This window comes from Heptranchias perlo, chromosome 7 (genome assembly GCF_035084215.1).
Source record: "Heptranchias perlo isolate sHepPer1 chromosome 7, sHepPer1.hap1, whole genome shotgun sequence".
NCBI classification, from domain to species: Eukaryota; Metazoa; Chordata; class Chondrichthyes; order Hexanchiformes; family Hexanchidae; genus Heptranchias; species Heptranchias perlo.
Window position 1 is genome coordinate 37,140,351 of NC_090331.1, and position 27,164 is coordinate 37,167,514.

The window sequence follows — 27,164 nt, forward strand, 5'->3', positions numbered from 1 at the left end:
TTTGCTGTAATTAGACTACTGTGCAGCCACATCATACCTTCTCCTGTTTTGTGCTGTACATGTGCTAAGGACAAGAGGTACTTCTTTAATCAGCACATGTGTGAATTTGAGTATAGCTCTACCTGAATACCAATTGCTGTCTTAATATTGGCACAACACATGTTAATTGTGTGTAAATGTAGCCAGTGTCCTTTCTGCTTACAGGTTTTGGGAAGTCCTGGGGAAAAATGGCCACAGAGAACATTCTAAAACTGCAAAAGACGTGTATATTTATCCATAAAATTATTCCTTGCTTTACACCGGAGTCCCCAGGCTCAAAACAGAGGAAAAATGGGCAGAGACCGGTTATGCTGGGTCTCCTCCTTTTGCATTGCTCAGGGAGTTTCTGGGGGTTAGCGTGAAGTGGAGTGATTGCACCCATATCAGGTACAACCATGCTAATCAGGCAGGAGGGACATAATGGGCAGAAGAGCAGTAATAAGGCACAGTGGAGCCTGGACGACGAGAAGCAGAGTTGTGGGTAGCAGGAAGAAAAGCAGCCAGCAGGCAGGAGAATAACAGGATGGTGGAAAGAAGAGCGGAAGAGAAAGCACAGTTGAGCCTGGGTGATGGGGAGTAAAATCGTAGGTATTGGGAAGGTGGGAATTTATGTACTTAGTCAGGGCAGGAGGAGAGACATGAATGGGAGAGAAGAAGAAAAATAAACAATAGGGCAAAAGAGGAGCAGAAGATATATTTCCAGGCAAGAATTTATAAACTTATAATAAATACTATAAAGTGTGTGTTTATAAATAGTGGTTTACTATTGGTATTCCCCTTTGGCCAGTTGAGAGACCATCATGGAAGAACCAAGGAGGGGCTTAGTCATATGGGGAAAATAGGCAAAGTATTTAGAAAAAGGCAGAGTAAGACATTGAAATAAATAATTTATAGTGTAAGAAAGGGGCATGACAGCTACGTTTGATGGTTGTGACAGAAATAGAGGTGACTGAAAACTGTGACAGAGGAAGTAAGGTGAAATGTGAACAGGAAATGCGTACTGTATGCAAGACTTTTAATATATTACTAGTTAATATCCTATGATGTTGCACATAGGGAATCAAGACCAAGTGTAGTCTTTAGGTGAAGTGCAGTTAAGAGGACAGGGAATAATTGAACCAGAGCCTGCAGCTGTAATCTAATCCCCATTTTAAAGTCATACATTCTGTCCTTTATTTTTATATTTTCACTATAAATTCCCATGTACACGTTTATAACAGAAAGTGCCTATATAAACTTGTCATGCTATAATTGACTAGAATAGGTGCTGCAGCACCTCTGCTGGGTGGAGGGTCTAATTACAGCATGGCAGGTTTACATAGGCACTTTCTATTATAAATATGGACAAGGAATATATAATAGGAATTTTGCAGGAAGTGCATGCAGACATAAGACTTTAATATATTAATCAAAGATAGTTGATTTTCTGGCTGTTTTATATTGGGCAGGATCCCATTATGCAATGTACTAGCACTACATAATTCAGATTTAGTCTCTAAAGCTTCATATGGGATCCCCTGATAATACAGTGCGAATTTTGCTTAAGGTCCAGTTGCTCTGGTTAAAAGGAACTATTTTTTCCTCGTTCTAACATTTTAAATGACTGAAATGATTGTGGCTCAATTTTTTAATATTTAAAAGGAATCTATTTACCCCAATAGCACCATTCAAACTCATAATACTTTCACTGCATGAAATTTGGATCTGCCAATGCATAACATTGTATACAACAACAATCCTTTTTGGTTCATCTTTAATGTGCCTATTGGATTAAAGAAAGCCAGAGGGGATAAACTGGATTGAAAGGTCCACAGTCAAATTCCTGGACGTATACAGGTTTTAACATGTACTGCCCATGAGCTCACTGAGTGTGTAGCAATACTATTAAAGAAAGAATGTGTGCTTTCATGTTTATGGCATTGCTGTATTGTGAAGAAAGTGATGTATAGCTTAGAAATAAATCTTGTTCTTACATCTCTTCTTGTGAACTTCTATGCTGTGGTTAGTTCTGTTGAGTTAATTCAGATCAAAGTAGGTGGCATAACCTGTCGTTAGCCATACAAGGGCTGCCTTTCTGTGTAGAGGTTGATGAAATTGAAAACATTCTGAATTTTCTAAATGCAGCATTTCTTTGAAGGTTTGAGGCTGTGACTGAATGGAAGTATATAGTTAAGTAACTAATATATTTAGAGATCTATATGGAAGTGGCACCATATATTTTGCTAAAACGACAGCAAAATCTATCAGCTTAAATTCTAGTGACCAATCAGAACAATCCAAAATGAAGATACATTTTATAAACAGTAAAATCAATTTGGTGACGTGCGTTCCTCAATCATTGAACAAGTCATGAATTCTCCATTCTGTGCTGTCTTTTCCTCCAGTCCCAATATGTACTGAAAGTGATAATGTAGTTAAAGTGCAGTCCTCAGTAGGTACATTATCACCAATGCAATGGATGCAGTCAAATCATGCATGTTATGCTGCCGTATTCTGAATGGTAAAACTACTAAAGTGACTGAAATTAACAATATAAACCAAGAAACTCCCGTTTCGATTTATGTTTTGCTGTAAATGTAGATGTTGCCACAGTGAATGACTGTCTTGAATAATGTTTGTGATTTTGTTCCAAATATCTATCTTACAAAGTAATATTGCTTTAATATGTGAATTATACTAGTAAAATATATGTTTGAATATTCATATATACCAATGGATTGCAGTTGCATTGTTTGAAATGTTTTGTAGCACAATCCTACTGTACCCAATAATTCCCATAAGGTAAGTAAAAAGGTTAACTCAGATGTTACTTTCAGTTTAAATTCAGTACTTTTCAGAATAATGTGAAGTCATAGACTTTTAATGATTCAAACTCAATTAATTTTCTTTTTAAATTGGAGCAACTAAAATCAAAACTAACAAAATATTCTTAAAGTGATCCCCATTCTCCCAAAATAGCAAAAAATATATTTCTGGTTTGCCAATTGCTTGCTGTGATTTAGTTCAAAGTCCTAAATTATTGCTCCCCTCTTGTCAAATGAACTTGACGGTGTCATAAATTGGCCCAATTTGTAATCAGTTAATCAATAATGCGATAGTAATATTTATAAAAAGTAATATTTTTAGTATTATCATCAATATTTTGGATTGTTGATGGATACTTCATTTACCAATACCCTTCATTTCAGACAGCCTTGGGTTACTTAGCATAAATGTTTGTTTTTAAAATAAACTGTTAGCGGATCAACTCATGTAGTCTCTCTGACTATATTTTTGAACATTATGAATTTTAAAAAGAGACTGAGGATTCACATGTAAAATTTTCCATTTTATTCCACATTCTGTTTTATCCACAATCATTTTGATTCATTTTAAAACCAAATAAATTAAGTATTTGCTGAATCCGCATGAGCATGTGTAGCTTTGTCAAAATTCCCCTCATATATTTCTTTTAATCAATTACAATAATTGAAAGCAGATCTTTTCTACAGTTCTCAGGAAGGGTAGGACAGGCATCAATATTGAAGTATTGTTGAGGACTGCATTGAATAACAGACTTCTAGCCCTTTTCACATAGTAGAAACCTCTGTTTATAGGCAGTTATTTCAAGAGCAATTTTATTTGGTGAAGACCAAAAATTAAATAAAAAAGAATGAAGGGAATAATATAGAAGAATTGCCATTTCAATACTTTCTTTCCGAAATATATTTCAGTGGTGGTAAACTTGACCTGTACCATCAGCCATAGCTATAAGAATAGAGACCCAACATACATGTGCCTTTAAAACCAACAGCAGGAGTCTACTAAATAAATAACCATACAAGTAACTATGGGTTGAGTGGCCCAATTCAAAACAGTCTAAATCTATTTTGATATGCACAACTCCCATTCTGTATGAAGTGTACACCTACGGGAAAGAGTACTGCAGCAATGAAAGTTATATCTTATCCTTGATACTGTTATGTTTTGCTCATGTAGATACAAGCTGTTCCCACAATGTGTCCCGTCCTTTGGATTCCGACACCTGCTGTCACTGACCGACAAGTCTGACAAGTTTAATGCAGAAGTCCAGAAGCAGATGGTATCTCGAAATCGTGATGCACCAGAGGGTGGTTTTGATGCCATCCTGCAAGCAGCAGTTTGCAAGGTGAGGAAGTGTGCTGTGCAGACAGTCGTATTTTAACACAGCAAGCTAAAGTGGATACGTTTCATACTGGCCTGACACAGATATTGCCAGCTTTATCTGCTCTTATAATCTAATATATTCTTGTTCATTGTTGTTAATTTCTTTCTAGAAGTCAAAATGTTTAAAATAATTATTAGAGTTAGCATCCTTTTTGCGTATCTTTGTCTTTGTTGTTTAACAAGTTAGCTGATAGCTAATACATTCATTGGGACACAGCTTAGAGCTATTGATTATGTGATGGACCCGCATCTCAACCTGCAGAAGTGAAGCTGGGACATCCTATGTTGTGGTGTCAATTACGCTCTATCCCATGATCAGATATGGTAGTTCCTTCCAATGATTTCTCATGATATCATCAGCACCCAGTTTAAAACCAAAAACATACAGTTAATCAGCTGCTTCGTCTTTTTCCCCTATTTAAAACAGTTTTTAAAGAACGATTTTGTGTTTATCAGGGTCAGAGAGTTCAATGCTAGGAAATTGCTACCAGATTAATTTCAAGTGTCGGCCAGATGCAGAGTAAAGTTCCTTAATGCCTTAACCTCCCTCTAAGCACCATAGTAAACTTTTCTTCCTCTCTTACTGGTCATTCTTATGGCCTCTTTGAGGGAGATTGCAAATTTAATAACAAATTGTACCAAATTATGGGACATACCCATGAGGAATGGAATTGAGACATCTAGAATTAATTTCAGAATTCTTACAGCCAGTAGAAAGAGGAGACGCTCATCTCCTGACTCTGCACTAGATTCAAATCCAGGTCCCAAAGGAGAATGGATTACATCACCCAGTCCTCTTAACTATTTAACTTTTAAAAGGAATATTGATGGTGATACTCTTTTTTTAACCAAGTAAGTATATCAAAATCTTTTTAGAATTACATTACATAGAAACAACAGCACAGAAACCGGCCATTCGGCCCAATTGGCCTATGCCAATGTTTATACTCCACAAAAGCCTCCTCCCACTCTAAATATCTCTTCTCACCCTGCCCCCATATTCCTCTATTCCCTTCATACATGCATGTATCAAGCCTCCTCTTAAATATGTCAATGTATCTGCTTCAACCACTCCATGTGGCAATGAGTTCCACATTCTCACCACTCTGTAAAGAAATTCCTTCTAAAATCTTTATTTGATCTGTTAGTGGCTATCTTACATTTATGCTCCCTTGTTCTGGACTCACCCACAAGCGGAAACAGTTTCTTCATGTCTGTCCTATCAAACCTCTTCATAATTTTAAAGACCTATATCAGGCCTCCCCTTAGTCTTCTCTTTTCCAGAGGAAAGAGCCCCAGCCTGCTTAATCTTTCCTGATAGCTGCATCCTCTCAGGACTTTGGAGAAATTGAGTCTAGAGGTGAGAAAAGTTTTCATGACAGTAAGGGTGAGGGAGCGGCAGAGACAAGCAAGTTGTACAGGTGCAAGTAAGCGGTCATGGTAATGGATAGGATGTGGGGGTTGAAGTTCAGTTCTGAGTCAAACACAATACCAAGATTTACTTCAGCCTGAGCAAATGGCCAGGGATGGACAGTAGTCAGTGGCAAGGGGGTGAAGTTTATGGTGGAGGTTGAAAACAATGGCTTTAGTCTTCCCAATGTTCAGTTGAAGGAAAATTGAACTCATCCATAACTCAATGTCAGATATTTAGTCTGCCAGCGCAGAGGTAGTTATGGGGTTGAGGGAAGTAGTGGAAAGGTGGAGCTGGCTGTCATCAGCATACATAGTAGTTGTGCTTGTGGCTGATGTCACCCAGGGCAGCATGCAAATTAAGAGAAGGAGATGGGCCAAAGATAGATCTTTGGGGGTCTCTGGAGTCAGTTAGAATGTCAGCAATCAAACCTATATCACAGACTTCCTGAATCATGCACATCGCTGCCTTGTCCTCAGGTGCCAATATTAGCCAGACTGTAATGTATATTCCCTACAGCTTGCAGAAACAGCTAGTAATAAGGAACCTTTACCCTTTGTGTACACTACGATGCAATAAAGAATCCAGTAATCCATCATGGAAAAAAATGCTTTATTTTTGTCACAGTTTCAACTTTGGCGATGAAGAAATCTATGAGCTTGTTACACTTGATATTAGAGGTGAGGACGTCAGGCCAGAGGGTTTTAAAAAGGCGGTTTGTTGAGGTGAAAAGGATAAATATCAGTTGGATTAGTTATTTCCCTTGAGTTGGGTCACTTAAAGTTTAACATATGAAAAGCACTTGCATTCAGTGTCCTTTCCTATAGATGGATCTTGTATGCGTGTCTGTTTATATCCACATAGCGAAACCGTTCTATGTTTTTAAAAGATCCTAAAGAGTGAAATCTTTCCATACCCTGATTTCATTAAGTACTTGTGCTGTACCAGAAAATGCTCATGATTGGAACGTATGGAATGTCTGCCCTGTTTTGTGGTTAGTAGATGACATACCAGATGAACTGTCTGCCAACAGATTTAAGACTATGAACTTACAATAAAAAGCATGTGATTGCAGAACTGTTCAATAAAATTATACAAAATCAATTGGTTCAGGAAACAGTGCAGATATAAGTTTATCTTGGATCCTGTACATTACTAGCATTTAAATAAAATTATATGAAAAATATGAGAAATCTCCTGCATAATCTGTTTGGTGGTAATTATGACCTTTGCTGAGAGGGAATCACAAGCATAGAAGTAATTAACTTACTGAAGCAATATGAAATCTGAGATGTGTGCATGTTTGACCGAAACTCTTGCCAGTGTGAAAAGGGTTGGAAGAAATAAACTTTTTATTTTAATACTGCCCTAAAGTTGTTACTTCGAGGTCTGATAATAAATAATGATGTAGGGGTAGTTTTTTCATTGAATACTACAATCATAAGAATTACTACAGTATTTTGTTCTAACTTTTACCAATCTCTTTTATATTGACTATGCAGAGATTTGTGGAGACTATGGCAGTTATACATTCTGACCATTCAGATAACTATGTCGATTTGTTCGAGAGGATCTCCAATTACAGCAGTGATCCTAAACTCCGCATGTTTACAGGAAGCCAGACTTTAAAAATAACACTGGTAATTGTGACCTTATTTGTTTCCTAAGGAAAAAATAGGCTGGCGGAAGGAGGCTTCCCACTTACTGGTGTTTACCACAGATGATGTACCACACATTGCACTGGATGGCAAGCTCGGTGGTCTGGTTCAGCCCAATGACGGACAGTGCCATCTAGATGAAAACAATGAGTACAGTTTCTCTACACAAATGGTGAGACTAACCTGTTACTTCTTTGTAACACGATACAGTAATATATAGATTGTTCAGAATTGACATGGGGGGATTAAATTGGTTAACCCCCCGAAAACGGGCACTGAGATCACAGTGCGCCATTAACCCACGCCTGGTCGTTGAGATGCAGGCAGCACGTAATATTCGGTGATTGCTGGATGCAGCCAACGCTACCGGTGCTGTTGATTGGCTGCACGCACCAACCGGGGGGGCCAGATATCGGGAGTGACTAGCACCATTTAAAGGCAGCCTGCACCTTTTAAAGGGGAGGTGTACTGTGGCTGCAGGAAGTGGTGGAAGTCAATTGTGAAGTGAATCAATACTACAATATAGTGAAGCGTGGTGATGATGGGAACTCTGGAATTTTTAATGAGCAACAACTTGGCTGCTCAAAGTTTGCGGGACTCTTATATTTTGAAAATATAAGATACAGGTCTGAACGGAGATCAGAAATCGCACACATAAAACATAGATGCTGGTCCTGTTCTTATGTTTAAAAGTTGTTGATTTATTTTAAAATATTGAATAAAAGTCACTCACAACTACATCCCACATCCTCCAATCTGCATGCCAGACCCCACAATCTGTCGATCTGAGTTTGTACTGGGCCTGCGAGAGAGTGTGCACCAAATTTCTCTGATGATGCACCAGAGGCCTTGGCGCAAGAGGTGGACAGAAGGAGTGGCTTCTTATATCTGCAGGGAGGCAAGAGGCCCTCCAGACTTATGCTCCCAAGACGGTGGGAGGCAGTAGGGGAAGAGGTCAATACCAGGAGCATAGCCCCAATAACATGAATGCAGTACAAGAAGTTGTTTATTGATTTGACATGAACGGTCAAGGTGAGTGAGTGAGTTCAACTGTCAAGTGGCATATCTTACCAACTGCACCACTAGCCGCATCCACTGCTCCATAAGACCATAAGATATAGGAGCAGGAGTAGGCCATTTGGCCCTTCGAGCCTGCTCCGCCATTTAATGAGATCATGGCTGATCTAATTTTTACCTCAACTCCACTTTCCTGCCTTTTCCCCCTATCCTTTGACTCCCTTGCCGATCAAAAATTTGTCTAACTCAGCCTTGAATGTATTCAATGACTCAGCCTCCACGGCTTTTTGGGGTAAAGAATTCCAAAGATTCACGACCCTCTGGGAGAAGAAATTCCTCCTCATTTCCATCTTAAAGGGGCGACCCCTTATTTTGAGACTATGCCCCCTAGTTTTAGATTCCCACATGAAGGGTAACATCCTCTCAGCATCTACCCTATCGAGTCCCCTCAGAATCTTATATGTTTCAATAAGATCTCCTCTCATTCTTCTAAATTCTAATGAGTATAGACCCAACCTGTTCAATCTTTCCTCATAAGACAACCGTTCCATACCCGGAATCAACCTAGTGAACCTTCTCTGAACTGCCTCCAATGCAAGTGTATCCTTCCTTAAATAAGGGCACCAGAACTGTACGCAGCACTCAAGCTGTGATCTCGCCAGCACCCTGTACAGTTGTAGCATGATTTCCCTGCTTTTATACTCCATCCCCCTAGAAATAAAGGCCAATATTCCGTTTGCCTTCCGGATTACCTGCTGCACCTGAATGTTGACTTTTTGTGTTTCATGTACGAGGACACCCAGATCCCTCTGTACGCAGCATTTTGTAGTATTTCTCCATTCAAATAATATTTTGCTTTTTTATTTTTCCTCCCAAAGTGGATGACTTCATATTTTCCCACATTATATTCCATCTGCTAAATTTTTGCCCATTCGCTTAACCTGTCAATATCCCTTTGCAGACACTTTGTGTCCTCTTCGCAACTTGCTTTTCCACCTATCTTTGTATCACAAATTTGGCCACAATACACTCTGTTCCTTCATCCAAGTCATTGATATAAATTGTAAATAGTTGAGGCCCCAGCACTGATCCCTACGGTACCCCATTTGTTACAAATTGCCATTTTGAAAATGACCCTTTTATCCCGACTCTTGTTTTCTGTTAGTTAGCCAATCATCTATCCATGCCAGTATATTACCCCCAACACCATGAGCTCTTATCTTGTGCAGTAACCTTTTATGTGGCACCTTATCGAATGCCTTTTGGAAATCCAAATATACTGCATCCATTGTTTCCCCTTTATCCACCCTGCCCGTTACTTCCTCAAAGAACTTTAATAAATTTGTCAGACATGATTTCCCCTTCATAAAACCATGTTGACTCTCCTTGATTGTATTATGAGTCTCCAAATATCCTGCTACTACTTAATGGATTCTAGCATTTTCCCATTGACAGATGTTAGGCTAACTGGTCTATAGTTATCTGCTTTCTGTCTCCCTCCCTTCTTGAATAGGGGTGTTACGTGAATTCTGGAACATTACAACCAATGCACCCACTATTTCTGTAGTCACTTCCTTTAAGACCCTCGGATGCAAGCCTTCAGGTCCAGGGGACTTGTCATCCTTTAGACCCATTAGTTTACCTAGTATTTTTTCTCTAGAGATAGTGATTGTTTTTAGTTCCTCCCTCCCCTTTGCCCCTTGATTATCTACTATTATTGGTATGTTATTAGTGTCTTCTACTGTAGCTCCACGCACTACACCCCCCATCACCCACCTACCAACAAACTCTTTCAATCGGTACTCAACTCTTCCAATCAGGTGCTCCCTCTCACCCTCACACATTACCACTGTGACAAGCCACACACCCACAACTCACAGGTCACACAAACTGGCAACTGTTCAACCATGACAGGCACGTCACCCAAACATCTTGCAGGACACTCACTGACACACGTCCCGCTTTCTTGCAGGAGAAGGTGGCGCATAACTGGAGGCAGCAACTGGCAGTGGCTCCATGGAACATGAACTTACTGTCCTCTCTCATGATGACAGTATTCCTGTCCCACCCCTGCCACTCCACCAGTGCCCTTGCTGTTGCCTGTCAGCTAGTCAGCCTACTCCCTGTAGAGTATTGAAACTTTATTATAGGAACGTAGGAACAGGAGTAGGCCATTTAGCCCCTCAAGCCTGTTCTGCCATTCAATGAGATTATGGTTGATCTTTGACCTAACTGTATATACTCACCTTAGCCCCATATCCCTTAATACCTTTGGTTAACAAAAATCTATCAATCTCAGATTTAAAATTAACCATTGAGCTAGTACCAACTGCCCTTTGTGGAAGAGAGTACCAAACTTCTACCACTCTTTTCGTTTAGAAGCGTTTCCTAACTTCATTCCTGAGAGTCTTGGCTCTAATTTTTAGGCTCTGTTCCCTAGTCCTAGTATTCAAATATAGTACTCCAAAACCAGGTACATATGCATCAGCAGCCTGAAACAATAATCCAGCAACTAACTTGTAACCCCTGCATGATCCCCTTAAATAGTGCTGTTGGGGGGGTCCTCCTAGCCGTTTAAGACCGGTTCAGCTGTGCGAGGTCAAGACAGTGTGTTGCCTGGAGCATGGAATTCCAATATAGCCGCCTTCCCTTTAAATCAGCGTTGCGCACTTAGCCACATCATAATTTTCCTACTTGACATGCTGCAAGCATTCGTTAGGTGCGTGTGCGCAGCCACCTTTACCGAGATGTCGTTCTGCGCACATCAGGCCGGAAGTGTGCGCACGTGTCAGACGCCATTTTGGGGGTTTTAGGAGCCCAATTTAGCCCCCAGGGTTTCTTGTCCTATGTCCTGCCAACCCCATAAATATTGTATTTGGTGATTTCCATTATGATATATATGCTGTAAGTTCAAAGAGTAGTATAAAAGCCTGTGCTGTGCTGTAAGGCAGCATTAGTCTGTGCAGTACTGCATGGTTTTATTCATTACCAAGTGAAAATTATACGGTAGAAGTCAAATGATAAACTGGAGCCAAGTGATCAGAATTTTGCTATGTAGAATGGAAAGAACATAAAACTACAAATGCTTCTAGTAAACTTTCCATTGCCTTTAAATTTGTAATCATTTACTCTTGATCAATGATTGGTGAGGAAATGGCCTCTTTAACCTTCCTGCATTATATCCTGCCCAGCACACAAACATAATTCTGTTGCGTTAATGGTCAGTAAAGTTGTGTGTAAGGTACCGAGTGAATATCCTGACACTTACAGTGCGTGTGGCTGTGTTTTGAGTTGGTGTTGATCAATGAGAGATGATTAAAATTCAACCCAATATGTTTCCTATAAAACATGCCAAACTAATGCTATGAACATGGGGATACTTTTGGTTCAACAGCATTTATTCCAATTATGATTGCATTATGATCAATATGTTGCAGCTTAAAACAAAACCTCACTTGATGTTGTATATTATAACTCCCTGATTCAGGATTATCCAATGTTTACTTTGGTTTATGCGTGTGTAACTTTGTATTAAAATGCCTCCAGTTCCTGATAAACTATCCTTGCTGTATCTAGGAATTATTACAGATTGCTATTTTTTTGAAATATATCATTGTATATACAGAATGCACGAAGAATTGTGCTCTTTCATGCAAGTGACATGAGTGTCACATGCAGATGACTTATATCGTCTGCATCATAAATCGTTCTCTATCTAAAGTGCATCCCTACCTGGTGTGTGCATTTGTTCATGTTGCATGTCTTTTTTTAATTCCCTCCTGTGGTCCTTTTAAGATTTTTGTGGTGCTCTATATTGCACAAGGCAGGATGATTGGTGACTTGGTATCACTGGAGTTGTGGTTCATCCTAGGTCAGTGTAGTGGGAAGCTTAGTGTGTTATTTTTGGGTCCTGCTGTTCACATTGGAGAGCTCTGTGAAATAGAATTGAAGTACAGGGCAAGGAAAGGTAAATAGATGCAAGAATAGCAGAATGGCAAACCCTGAGGATAGACAGCTATATGCATAGGAGGAAGAAAGTAAGAAATAGACCTAGGACAGGTGAACAGATCTGAGTGTCAGCCCACAGGCAAGTCAATGGGAAAAAGTTGTGTTATTCATAGAAGAGATCAGTAAAACTGGTGTAAAGTTCTCATGTGTGGTATAATGTGATATATACTTCGACAGAGGAAATACAGATGTAAATAGTTTCCTATGATTAGCCAGTATTTTTGTGAAAGGAGCTTCTCCTGGGAAAAAGAACTGCTTGTGAATGGGCCTCTAATGTTGTATCAGCTGCTCATGAGTAACCATACCTAATGCTGTTTGGGACTGTAGAGCAGTGTACTGGCTAGAGATGGAGCATGTAGTTTTATTTTTTCTTGTTATTTTGGCTCCAGGATTACCCATCACTTGCACTTCTCGGAGAAAAGCTGGCGGAGAACAACATTCATTTGATATTTGCTGTAACTCAGTCCCACTACATACTTTACAAGGTACCATATGCATTTTGATTCATATTCCTTACAATTCATAGTTTGTTGTTTGTTTTTCTAAATTGCTTTGTAAATTACATAATGTTTATGTATGTTTCTATTTCTGAAGAATTTTACAGCTCTGATCCCTGGAACAACTGTAGAAATTCTTGACAAGGATTCGAAGAATATCATCCAGCTGATTGTCAATGCTTACAGTGTAAGTTGATTTGAGTTTATTATTAAAATCTAATGGTGGTTCAACCACATGTATTATTATCCTGCAAAGGCTCTGAAATGTCAACAGAATATTTTTTGCCTTTGGAATTTTGCTTAGTCATGTGCATTTTTCTGCCACAAGTCTGAGTTAGTCTGCTTTGGAAAGCTGTGAGAACACCAAATCTCCAAGTCGATATTCTTTTACTTTGGCAGTTCAAAGGTCATTGTGAGTGTTTTTCCTGCAGTAATAAAAAGTCTATATGTGAAAGTTGCATTACATTATTATTATGTTCTTCTAACCTAAAGAAGCTGGGTCTGAAGCATCATCTTTGGATTAGTTTCTTTGAATCAGTGCCAAGAATTCAGCAATTTGGGATTGAACTGACTGTTTATTTTAACAGAACTTGAACTTGCTGCTTTCCCTCTTTCATCAATGAGTGATGTTCAATCAGCCAACTCCTGATTCAGGGACAAGTAAGAGGGTTCAGCTGCATGCAAGAACTGCCACTTTTTAAAATTCTCCATTTGCCATATCTTTTTTGAGTGAACTGAGATTTAAATGTGTGTTTTTGTAACATAATACCATTCTTGCTGATGGAAGATAAGGACAATAGACAAAAGTTTAGTTCTGATGCCCCCACCAGGCTCCACTTTCAACAAAGGCAAAGCTTTATGTGGAGAAGACAAATGGTCATTCCCGCAATGTATTGCGTAGAAAAAGAAGACTGTCAATCCAGGCAATTTGTAACTGTTTTCACAGTTTAAAATGTCTTCAGTGTGTGAGTACAATGAAACACCAATGACAAGTTCCCAAATGTGTTTAGCTGGTATGCTTTGCCATAACTATTTACATTCAGTATGCCATTTGTTGAATCAAAAAGCAGTACAAGTCAAAGAAGTAACTAAGTATTTCACTGTTTTATCTAATCAGAAACATGCAGATTACATGCAGTTAGGCTGTTAAAGGCACATTATCTTTATTAAAAAAATGTTTGACAAGCCCCACTGTAGAGATTTGAGCACATAACGTACGCTGACACTTCAGTATTGAGGAGCACTGTTGGAGGTGCCAGCTTTCAGATGAGACGTGAAACCGAGGTCGAGTCTGCCCTCACAGATGGATGTTAAAGATCCCATGACACCATTCGAAGAACAGGGGAGTTCTCCCCAGTGTCCTGGCCAATATTTATCTCTCAACCAACACCACTAAAACAGATTATCTTGTCATTATCTCATTGCTGTTTGTGGGATCTGGCTGTGTGCAAATTGGCTGCTGTGATTCCTACATTACAACAGTGACTGCATTTTAAAAGTACTTCATTGGTTGTAAAGTGTTTGGGGACCCTGAGGTCGTGAAAGGCAATATATAAATGCAAGTCTTTCTTTCAGGAGATATATGCCTAGCAACTGGCCTCTATAGATAGACCCAAGTGCAGCTTTTGGCTGGTTTGAAACCTAACTTTCCACCTGGTACTATAAGAAGAGTTTTACAGATACAGCTAACAGAGAGGACTAGCAAAAGCTGACCAACTGCTTCAAAAAAATTGCGAACTCAAAAACAGCCCTGTTTACAGACCTATGACATAGTTACACTGATAGTGCAGTGGGGTATAGGCTTGTTTTAAACTGTAGGTATATCTAACGCACTATACTTATACTGTAGAAAATCGTACCAAAAATGCAGTATTTTCCATTATGTCCAGCAAAGAAATTGTGGGCTATTGTTGTTATGATGTGTTGCTACTTTCTGTTGTTAAACCTGATTTTAAAATTGTTCCTACAGTTCTCACGGTGACACAGAGACTGTCTTCTCCCCCTCCCCCCACCCCCCCACCCCCCACAAAAAAATTCTATAGAGACGCTGTTCTACTCCCCACTCCTCCATTCATAGCTATGCTCTTTCTGTCTCAATTTGTCCCTCACTGCTCCTCCAGGCTTTTACCTGTTGGATTCAAATTTACTTCACATTGTGGAGAGAATTCTTGATCTTGTTCATAATAATCTGAGAGCACTTTAATCAAGAGCACTTCCACTTTCTTGTTCAATATTTATTGATATAATTACAGTTGCTGAGGCAATGCCTGGATGAAATCCCTACTAAAATTCAACCTCAGGTGTCAATAAAATCTACATTATAATTTAGTACAGGTAGATAGACATGCATCACTTCCAGCAGCCATCTTCATTTACACCAGAGTTTGTTCCCTGAACAAGGATCAGGTAGGAGCCTAAGTGGAGCAGAACCATTGCAATTGAGCCATAATGTCTCATGAATTGATCTCAGTGCAGCATACACAGATGAATGATGCTTACGGTCCATGTAAAATGCGGATGGTTGCAATGTATGTTTACAGTAAATAGAAGAGGAGACTTTCCTCTATGGATGCCCGTTGATTCCCTAAAGGAGCAGTGCAGACGATCCTATCTGCACCAAATTCTTCAGCCTGCCCCTGGACCCAGCAAACCCTCCAGTCCATGGGAATCAGGGGTAAGCCCTCTGCTGGTATGGAAAATGAGCTTTGGGAGAGGAAGAAGGAATGCTTCCATCCACCTCATTATCATAGCGATGCTGGGCCTGCACCTGATATAGGAAATCCCATGGCAATGTAGGCCAGGTGGAGACCTAACTTAATTGGTCTTTGTCCCCTTTTCCTGTGCCCTCTGCAGAGGGAATGCAGAATCTGCAGGCACCAGGCAGAGAAAAATCTATCCTAGAAAGTCAAAAAGGAAGGGTTAAATAGTCCTGTGCTCAGATTGCAAAGTTAGGAAAGTGTTATTTAATGGAATCAGCTCTATTCAGGTGCTGTTTATCAAGTAAGTAGTGCAGTTTTTTTTACATCAGCTGAGGAAATCCTTCATCTCTGATCCAGATATGCTGTGGTAATGATGGTTTGTCACTTATACAGCTATGTAATGACTGGTCATTTATCAATAATAGAGGCCACGTTAAACCTCTCATTGCACTGAAAAGTCAGCCTTAATGTCACGCTCTGTTGTATATTTTTATGAGTTAATATAATATATTACAAATGTATGACATGCCCATAACCTTCCTTAGGTTGAGAAGTACCGCATTTAAACACAGGCAAAATGACTTTTACAGACTTTATAGGTGAACTCATTAACCCACTATTAAGCAGCGGTCTCTAGACAGGAACTGGTTGCCTACATCAGTCTTTTTTGAGGAAACAGCAATATTTATTTAGTTGTGAACCCCTGTTGAGAAAAGGGTATAGGTTAACAACTGACAGTTCACTGGTTGATGTTAATATCAGGCTAGGTTTTCCACTCTGCTGAGAAGCCTAATGCACTAGAATGGTTCTTTAGGGTAGATTTTGTGAGCCATCATGTGAGGTGAAGTATCTCGTACAAGTACCTTTGCATGGCATGAGCGCACATCAGAAAGCACTGCGATTATCCGTCTTTTTATTTACATACGAATTACGAATTAAGAGCAGGAGTAGGCCTTTCGGCCCTTCGAGCCTGCTCTGCCATTTGATAAAATCATGGCTGATCTGATTGTGACCTCAACCCTACTTTCCCGTCTACCTACTATAACCTTTGACTCCCCTGTTAATCAGGAATCTATCTAACTCGGCCTTAAAACTATTCAGTGACCCTGCCTCCACCGCTCTCTGGGGAAGGGAGTTCAACAGACTCATGACCATCTCAGAGAAAACATTTCTCCTCATCTCCGTCTTAAATGGGAGACCCCTTATTTTTAAACTGTGACCCCTAGTTCCAGTCTCTCCCACAAGGGGAAACATCCTCTTAGCATCTACCCCTTCTAGTCCCCTCAGGATCTTATATGTTTCAATAAGATCACTTCTCATTCTTCTAAACTCCAGTGTATACACGCCCAACTTGTCCAACCTTTCCTTATAAGATAACCCCCTCATCCCAGGAACCAGTCAAGTGAACCTTCTCTGAACTGCCTCTAAAGCAATTATGTCCTTTCTTAAATAAGGAGACCAAAACTGCACACAGTATTCTAGATGTAGTCTCACCAATGCCCTGTACAACTGTAGCAAAACATCTCTACTTTTATATTCCATTCCACTTGCAATAAATGACAACATTCCATTTGCCTTCCTAATCACTTGCTGTACCTGCATACTAACTTTTTGTGATTCGTGTACTAGGACACTCAGATCCCTCTGTACCTCAGAGTTCTGCAATCTCTCTCCATTTAAATAATATACTGCTTTTCTATTCCTCCTGCCAAAGTGGACAAGTTCACATTTTCCCACATTATACTCCATCTGCCAAATTTTTGCCCACTCACTTAACCTATCTATATCTCTTTGCAGAGTCCTTATTTCCTCTTCACAACTTACTTTCCTACCTACCTTTGTGTCATCAGCAAATTTAGCAACCATACATTCGGTCCCTTCGTCCAAGTCATTGATATAGATTGTAAATAGTTGAGGCCGAGCACTGATCCCTGTGGCACTCCACTCGTTACATCTTGCCAACCTGAAAATGTCCCATTTATGCCTATTCTCTGTTTCCTGTTAGCTCATGAATCCTTTATCCATGCTAATATGTTACCCCCTACACCATGAGCTCATATTTTGTGTAGTAGCCTTTGATGTGGCACCTTGTCAAAAGCCTTCTGGAAATCCAAGTACACCACATCCACAGGATCCCCTTTATTCACGTTGCTTGTTACTTCCTCAAAGTGTGAGGTATCTCGGCAGTTACGAAAGATGTGTAAAATCCAGCCTTGTGTCTTTGATCCCACAGCAAAGGGAGAGAGGGGAGTATCTCATCCCTGCTCAGGACTGGTTTAAAATTATTATAATTTTCATGTGTGGGAGGGGTGGCAGGCAGAAGTGGCCGCCTCTGGATCAGGATTTCCTTTTCTGTTTAAATGGGGTGGAAACCCAGCAGATCTGGATTCCATCCCAAATTTCAACCCTTCCTCCATAAATCTGCCAGAATTCCATCTCCCAGGTGATGGAATTTCTAGACTTAAGACTTCAGTTGTTTTTTTTGCAAGAGGTCACTTTTTTCACTCGTGAAAATTATAATAATTATAATAAGTGTTGACTAGATTAATATCGACAACGTGTTATCCCATTGCCTCCCAGCATTCTCTTTATACTTTGACAATGGGAATGGTAAAAAGTGAAAGAGTTGGTTACCACTCGCAACTTAATACTGACATGCCATGTCTTGTAAAATGCATAGTAAACGGTTTCTGCCACTCAGAAGAGGCAAGTGGAAATTTCCCTTTGCATGGGAACAGAGTAAAAACAATCTTCTTTAACATTAAATAGAGCTTTCCTGAAAAGTTTTTAATTTTAATAGAGGTGGAAAGCCCAGTACGGAATGGTAATCAACCCTAACAATGACAATTGTCATTGTTAGGGCCTTCACTAGGCCCAGGACAGAACCTATGCCTGCTGTCAGCAGACTTAGTTTCTGTTGTGCCTATCAGGGGTGCATCTGGCAGGATTTGCAGGATAACCCAGGAATGCCCCTAGATGCACCTCAAAAGTGCTGCTAGGATGTGTGCAGGCAGAAGTGGCCGCCTCTGGATCAGGATTTCCTTTTCTGTTTAAATGGGGTGGAAACCCAGCAGATCTGGATTCCATCCCAAATTTCAACCCTTCCTCCATAAATCTGCCAGAATTCCATCTCCCAGGTGATGGAATTTCTAGACTTAAGACTTCAGTTGTTTTTTTTGTAAATTGAGCAAAAGGCACATGAAAAATTCTTGGCCAACAAAGGGCTCATCCAGATTATTGGTGCAATTTAATTCTTTGAAAGCTTCGGGCTAACCATGGGAATTAATTTAAACATTATATGAGGCCCACTTAGAAAAATATTTAGGAATATTGTTGCATTGAGAGGTAGAGATGCCTTAAATAATTTTGGATTAGGATGTGCAAATTATTAATGAGTTGGGGAGTCATGTGGTTCATGATATTGAGAATACATATAACTTGTCTGTTTAAGAAATGTCTCTGACACAAGTGCTTTAATAATGAAGCAGTCCGAGCCTGCATACAGCAAGACCTGGACAACATCCAGGCTTGGGCTCATAAGTGGCAAATAACATTCGCGCCAGACAAGTGCCAGGCAATGACCGTCTCCAACAAGAGAGAGTCTGACCACCTCCCCTTGACATTCAACGGCATTACCATCGCTGAATCCCCCACCATCAACATCCTGGGGGTCACCATTGACCAGAAACTTAACTGGACCAGCCATATAAATACTGTGGCTACAAGAGCAGGTCAGAGGCTGGGTATTCTGGGGCGAGTGACTCACCTCCTGACTCCCCAAAGCCTTTCCACCATCTCCAAGGCACAAGTCAGGAGTGTGATGGAATACTCTCCACTTGCCTGGATGAGTGCAGCTCCAACAACACTCAAGAAGCTCGACACCATCCACGATAAAGCAGCCCGCTTGATTGGCACCCCATCCACCACCCTAAACATTCACTCCCTTCACCACTGTGGCTGCAGTGTGTACCATCCACAGCACCTCCCAAACCCACGACCTCTACCACCTAGAAGGACAAGAGCAGCAGGTACATGGGAACAACACCACCTGCACGTTCCTCTCCAAGTCACACACCATCCCGACTTGGAAATATATCGCCATTCCTTCATCGTCGCTGGGTCAAAATCCTGGAACTCCCTTCCTAACAGCACTGTGGGAGAACCTTCACCACACGGACTGCAGCGGTTCAAGAAGGCGGCTCACCACCACCTTCTCAAGGGCAATTAGGGATGGGCAATAAATGCCGGCCTCGCCAGCGACGCCCATATCCCATGAACGAATTTTTAAAAATGTAGTCTGCATTTTGAAACTGTACTTAAGGAGATTCTCATCTGAAATAAAACTTCTATCTTAATCCGGTCTAGATTGAATTTATTTTGTAGAGGATATACTTGTATTCTAAGGAATCTTTGTATAAAGTGAAAGACTTTATAAGGAACTTCTTGGCCTCTAAATCCTTTTTCATCTGTACTGTACATGTTATGTATTTTCACCAACACCTTTTAAATCTGGTCTTTGGGTACAATTTTATGACATTTTGTATTGAACCTGAAGTAAATAGCTACAGAAGCGTTCTAATGCCAGTGATCAAATGGAATGTGTGTCTTGATTTCCTAACTGCATGCTGGTTACGTTTCTGCTCCATTTCCTCCTATTTATATATGTAGTGTTGCAGTATATCAGATGGACATCTCAGCACGTTTCCTCCCTTTGCTCTCCAATTTTCTGCTTACTCTCCTGGCGATGCTGGGATTCAGTTGCATCAGACCTGATAGCTCCCTAGTATCTTGCCCAAATGGTCTTTCTGTATGTGTGAGCCTAGAAAAAGAGGGTCAGCAAGTTATTTGACAGGTGAGCCCAATGGGAATTAATTGATAATGATCAGGAATGGGAACCCTAGCTTATTTTTCCATTTCCTAGCCCTTACTGTATTGAGTTGAAAGTCCAGTAGATAAAATCTATGACTTGAAAATTTTCCAAATTCAGGACTTTATTTATTTATTCACGTTTTAAATGGCGATGTTTACATCTATCAGGGGTTTTAAGAAACCAGTGATTATTTTGGCGCAAGATGAAGATGGACATCTGTGATATATGCAAGTCTTGGAGTTCATTATTGCCATTACATCCTGAACAGAAACTTTTTAAAATTTACAGGTGATATACATCAACTGAAAGGATGTTATAAAGACTTTGAAATTACAACTTTTAGTTGCAGTAGCAGCAGCCAAAATGTTTATGGAGCAGTATTCTAAAATAAGGTTTGCTTACTGAAATTATGAGGCTGTGCTTGAGGTGCGGGACTTATGGGTGAGCATGTGTTAGGATTTTGGTTACGCATGGGCACCAGTTACAATCATGTGCACTGGCGTTCATTGCAGGGGAAGAAATGGGTCAAAGGGCAGCTGCATTGCCAGCCAACATCAGTCTCCTTGTGAAGGAAGAGTTACGTTAATGAGGTCCAATGCTGAAACCCATGTTGTTTGGATATGCTCCATGTACCATAAACCAGTGGTCTGGCTGGCTTTTGTTGGATTGTTAAAGCCACCTTTCCTTTGTGAAAATATATTAAAAAGCTGTGTTTATTTTGGTTGCACATTGATGTTTAGTTGCATTTTGCTTCCGGCATGAAGTTATTTTAATGCGAAGGCTGACATTTTTGCATATTTCCTTAGTGTCTTTAATTTTCCTACAGTACTGTTGATTGCTGGGCTTACTTCTCAGCACCCAATTTCAGATGCTGAAAGCCTTTTGCGACCAGGGGGTGGGGTGGAGCTAGCTTCACAATTTTCATCAAGACTGGCCCTCTCTGTGCTCAGCGTAGGTACGCCTGCACCATAAATGGCCAAAACCCTACAATTGGCAACATTGTAATTTTGGATGTTTGGTTTATATAGGCAAGTTTTTTTAATGTGATAATCAGTTACAGTCATGTTGGTTAAACAGCGCTTTATGTATTTATAATATGGAATGTATATGTAATTTAGTTTTGTTCTGATCATATTAAAGAATATGTATTTGTCTTAATCTAGAGTATTCGGTCTAAGGTTGAACTGACTGTATGGGAGAAAGCAGAAGACATCAATCTTTCCTTGACAGCCATATGTCAGGATGGTGTTTCACGCCCTGGAGTTAGGAAGTGCGGTGACCTTAAAATTGGAGACACTGTAAGTGGCTGAGCTTTACTCACAGTGTGATGCATAGGAGTGTTATGATGTTTTATCTTTAAGTCATTCTTTAAAAAATATGGTTAAGCTCTGAATTTGCACAGCCTCTGAGTCAACATTGCCCCCCGCCCTGCCAAAAAAAGTACTTTCCACAAAAAGGGTGGCACCTTCAGCTACCTCTGTGTTGTTGCATGTTGTAAAGTAGAGTGAGTGTAGTCTACAGAACCATTGCAAGCCCTGTGTATGCAGTACATCTACTTCTGTTAATTCAGTTATTTTTGCTCAAAATAATATTGAATTATCCAGTAGATCAGATTAAATGGTTTTAACAAAACAATTTTTGCACAATTTCAATTCAAATAAACAGATAATTCAAATTAAGAGGAGTAAATTGTATTCAAATGGAGTTGAAAATTTAAGTGGCTTTCATATTTATTATAATTCTCAAGGTTAATGATGTGACTAATCCCAAGTTTTCTTTAGCAGACTTTATAAATACTTCTCAAGGCACTGGTGTGTCAGAAATCTCCTTTAGTAAGCTTGTGAAACTCATTTGCCTGGAAGATCATTTCATAAATCTAAAAAAATAGTTGCCACTTGCAACTCTTGTTTCTTTTTTTTCTTTTTGTTGGATGATTCCAGAAGATGGGAGCTTTAGAAGTGTTAGGTGTGTTATGTAAGTTAACATAAGGGAACTTACGCAGTGTGTATTTTTTTTTAAAATTCACTTCCATGGTGTATGCTACAAATGTGAATTCATTTGATCTGAACTGAGTTTTTCTGATCAGACCTATCTACTGCTTAAAGCAAGAAGAAGCATGAGTCCATACTCATTTAGAAATGCTAGTTACTATTTAAAGGAAGTCTAAAAATAATGGCCTGGATCTAAAAATGGAACAGGAAGTTCACAGGTTTGATCCCCAGTTTGTGCTGAGTTAGCTGGTCACTCGTACAGTTGGCTTCATTGACCCAGGTGGGGAAAAATCAGCAACGATTCCTGCTCTTGATTTGCTATTCATCGACTCCTGCTGGAAATGCATGTGTGTAGATGGTGGGTGAGAACAAAATTGGGCTCTGCTATGATGCTTTCAACAATCAAAAAACCCGCCGACAGCTCACACGTAGAGAATAACCACTTTGACAGGGAACTGCACACTAGCCCAACTAACTGCCTTCAGGAGAGAAATGGATAAAAGAGGAGAAACAAGCTCTCACTTGCTTAAAAGCTGTTCATCTCTAACATCTTCCAGTTCTGATGAAAGTAGGCCTTGATATTAACCACCCTCCACAACGGGCAGTGGGGAATGATTAAACCATCAAAAAGCCCAAAACGTGACCCTACCCCGCCACGTATGCGCCCATTGCTGTTTTTATGGCGGCAGGTTTTGTGGCGTCCGAGTGTCCCGCCGTAGAGAGGTGGAACACTTCATTAACATATTTAAATTAAGCTCCCACAGGGCAAATGGGAGCCCGATTTAAAATTAACTGCTGCTGCGCGGGTTTCCTAGGGGTCGGGAAACCCAGCAGTGAAAGGGAGTCGGGAGATGCCAGTTCTACAAGGTAAGTGCCTTTTCCAGCACTCCTTGTGGGCCAGGAGGAGCAGGAGCGCTCCCCCCACCCCCAGCCCCTCAAGGTACCCTCTGCCGATCGCGGCCTGTCTCTTCCCCCCTCCCAATCGCCGACCTCCCCGCCCCCCCCCCCCCCCACAGCCCCTAATATCCTTCCCCCACCCCACCGCCTTGATGCTCAATCTCCCCGCCCCTCCCCCCCGCCGCGATGGCTGACCTTCCCTCCTCCCAATTGCTGATGAAGAGGATATGGGGTCGGAAGCTCAGATCGGGGTCAAAAAGATACGACGAGGTTGTGAACAGTCTGGTTCAACCTGAGACAATGGACGAGAAGGTTGTTGGAATTGGTGGTGAGGGTGCAGAGTTTGTGGCAGGGACTGAAGACAGTGGCTTTGGTCTTCCCAATATTTAATTGGAGGAAATTGCAACACATCCAGGACCGGATGTCGGTCAAGCAGTCTGAGAAGAAAGAGGCTGTGGGAATGTGGGGAAATATGGTGGAGAGGTACAGCTGGGTGTTGCCAGTGTACACTGTGGAACCTGGCTCCATGGCCCCGATGTTTATGGGAGGGAGCGGGAGCGACTTGTAGCATCCAGGAAAGCCGGAAATACGGGGAACGTGGAGGACCTGCCGTATTTAACGGCAGGATCTCTTTTGAATTTTTTTTCACCATTTCCCAGCCAGATTGAGAGGTTGGCTGTCGGGTGGGAAGGCCTGCAGTACAAGGCCGCAGCCGCGGACTGGAGAGGAGGGAGGGAGGGATAGATCGCGGGGAGGCATCAGATTGTTGGGGAGAGGGGATATAGAGATCGCAAGTCGGCCTGGAGATTGCGAGGGGGGGGGAATCGGATCACGAGAAGGCCGGCCTGGAGAATGCGGGGGTGTCAGCCTGGAGAGCGTGGGATCGGAAGGGGGGGAGGGCGTTGGTCTGGAGAGACCGGGGGATCGGCCTGAGAGGGGGAATGGTGGTCGAAATGCGGGGAGGGAGGCTGATTGCGGCAGAAGGCCTGCTTGGGGGGGCCGTCGGGGAGCACTCCTGCCCCTCCTGGCCCACAAGCATAGCTGTAAAAAAAAACACTTACTCGCTCGATCCTGCAGTTCTCACCTCCCATCAGCTACCGAGCCCTGGGAATCCCAGCCCGCAGCCGTTAAATCTAAATGGCTGCTAAAATCTGAGGCACACAGCCTCATTAACATATTTACTGACCTGCCTCTTGAGAGCAGGTTACTTACCCAACCCACAATCCGCCCCTGTTAAACTGGGAGTAGGCACGTTCGCGGCAGGTTGGGGTCAGGTTTCAGATTTTTTATGAATTTAACCCCTGCCACTATCCCGCCTGTCCTGGGGGTTTAAAATTCCCCCTCCTCCTCCATGTCTTTGGGTGGCTGCCAAGGGACAGCATGTGAACAAGGAAGAGGAAGCGGCATAAGGTAACAGGGCAGAGGTGAGAAAAGAAGGCATTGTTGGAGATGCTCTGGCTACGATTGGATAGGTTAGAGCTGTTACCATGTGAGGGCAGTCCCACTGAGCTGGACAATGGAGGACAGTTATTGGAGGAGGATGGTGTGGGCGACCATGTCAAAGGCTGCAGTCAAAGGTCGACCATGTCAAAGGCTGCAGTCAAAGGTCGACCATGTCAAAGGCTGCAGTGAGGTTGAGAAGGGCGAGGAGGGATAGAGCCCCACAGTCACAGTCACAGAGGATTCATTTGTGACTTTGATTCTGGCTATTTTGGTGCTGTGGCGGGGGCACTTGATTGGGCATGGATTTGGGAGGCAACCACATGTTCAAGGACTTTGGAGAGGAATGCGATGTTGGAGATGGAGCAGTAGTTTGCAAGGACAGAGGGATCAAGCAAAAGCTGCCTGCAATATCAGAAGTAGAAGTAGAAAATGGGTGGTAAATAACAGAAATTGTGATCTTTGTTAGTTCCTATTCAGTTAAATAATGAAGGCATTGAATAACTGGAGCTTGCAGCCTCAGCTTCTTGTATTTCTGCAAATCAAATTCTTTCATGGTTGGCTGCAAATTCTGCATTAATGTCAGAATGGATTTAGTGAAATGATGCTAAAGGCTGTGTTTGTGGTATAGTATTTTGATTTGATACAATCCAAATGAACAAGGTTTAGATTGAAGTAATGCAAGTATTCAGTTTCCCAAGTTTAAAACGAATTATACTAGGGTAAGGACAGCGGTGGCCATGTTAAAGTACATGTTAGAAAAACCTGTGAAAAGTCCTGAGCCTATAATTGTAGCAAAACTAATGCTGCCTGCCCTTCGTTGAGAATAAGTAAATGTGTTTTACCCATATGAATAAAGGATCAGACAGAACTGTCAATACAAACAACATACCGAGGGCAGAAGTGTTGGGCTAATGAAATTTTTTTAAAAATAGTGTTGAAGTCCAGCTGTTTTATTGCCAATGACAGTTGCTGCTTGTTAACTTTTAGCTTTATCCACCACTATGGGTTTAGCTCTTTGGAGACTTCCCTGCTCAGGCCGGAGTTAAAATTGCAGTCGGGGCCCAATGATGTCAACAGATTCCGACCTGCATGTTTAAAGAAAGACCCCACCAACTTTGAGCAGATGGCTTAGCTCCCCGTCCAGAACCCTGCGTAAAAATTACATTCGGCAGGATGCGGATGGCTCGAGGGCGGGTAAGAGGGCGAGTTTAACTGCCCACCCACCAGGTGGAAATCTTGCAACTATCTTTTTTTTTAACTCTTCCTAAACAGAATCGTTTTACTTAAAAAAAAAACAATGGTGGTGGGTAAAGTTAAAATTGCCCCCATTGTTTTTTCAGCAAAATAATTCTGTTTAGGAAGAGTAAAAAGAAACAGATAGTTTTGAGGTATATTGCAAAGATGTGTGCAGTTTTTCTGGACTGTGTGCAAATAATCAGCCACAGGCAAATTTTCTCATTCACTGAAGCCATGTAGTCCTCATGATGCACTGTCTAAGAATATTGCGTTAAAAGCTAGGCAAGTAATTGTATGCAAAGATGTTGAGTTTATTGTGTCTTTGACCTTTGTATAGTTTTGCTGTCTTCAGTAATGTTATTTCTATTCAGGTGTCTTTTGATGTCACTGTAGAAGCCAGGAGCTGCCCAGAGGCCCAGACCAAAAATAGCTTCACCATTAAACCAGTTGGCTTCAAAGATTCACTGAGTATAACAGTTGGTTATATTTGTAACTGTGACTGTACAAACGAGATGCAAACCAACAGCTCCAAGTGCAATGGTAACGGAACCTATGAGTGTGGGATCTGTAAGTGCGATCCAGGCTTTCTGGGAGCCAATTGTGAATGCCAGGATGGAGAAACAAGTAGTGTATTCCAGATGTTGTGCCGTGAAGCTGAGGGAAAGCCGATCTGCAGTGGCAGAGGGGAGTGCAGCTGCAACCAGTGTGTCTGCTATGAGAGTGAGTTTGGAAGGATTTATGGGACATTCTGTGAATGCGATGACTTCTCATGTGCTAGACACAAGGGCATACTCTGTTCAGGTAAGTTCAAATTCTACTTGTTTAGCTACAGCATGGTTTGACTTGTATATTGCTTTAACCCTTTGCCCTTAAGGAGAAACCTTTTGTTCCGGGGAAATAAAGCTGTCAATATCCGTGGGAGTTTTCTGAGTGGCAGGGACAAAGAATTAATCTGACACCATTTTACAGCAGTGTGAATTTCACTATACACCTCTGCATGCAGAGTATGTATTTAGAATTAAGAATGGTCACCACAGTAAGCTTGGTTTCTGATTTTAGGGCAGTTCCAATTTCACTCCAGATCCGTTTGCTATAAATCAGCAGGATTCCTTTGGTAAGAAGCTAAATGTGAAAAGGCAGATTTTAGCCACAGGTGAAAGTTCCAAATGATCCCAACTTGTCATTTTTGACTTCCATTGGGTATACTGTTAAT

General features: G+C 41.2%; 1 protein-coding gene across 1 annotated transcript in view; it reads left to right on the forward strand.

Annotated features, from left to right (window-relative positions):
• itgb5 (integrin, beta 5) overlaps positions 1 to 27,164 on the forward strand; it is a 129,675-nt gene that overhangs the window by 24,766 nt on the left and 77,745 nt on the right. Inside the window, exons 5-10 of the mRNA XM_067987321.1 lie at positions 4,018 to 4,186; positions 7,304 to 7,465; positions 12,708 to 12,803; positions 12,913 to 13,002; positions 21,548 to 21,682; positions 26,323 to 26,752. Coding sequence (XP_067843422.1) covers positions 4,018 to 4,186; positions 7,304 to 7,465; positions 12,708 to 12,803; positions 12,913 to 13,002; positions 21,548 to 21,682; positions 26,323 to 26,752 — 1,082 coding nt within the window. The remainder of the gene's footprint in view (positions 1 to 4,017; positions 4,187 to 7,303; positions 7,466 to 12,707; positions 12,804 to 12,912; positions 13,003 to 21,547; positions 21,683 to 26,322; positions 26,753 to 27,164) is intronic.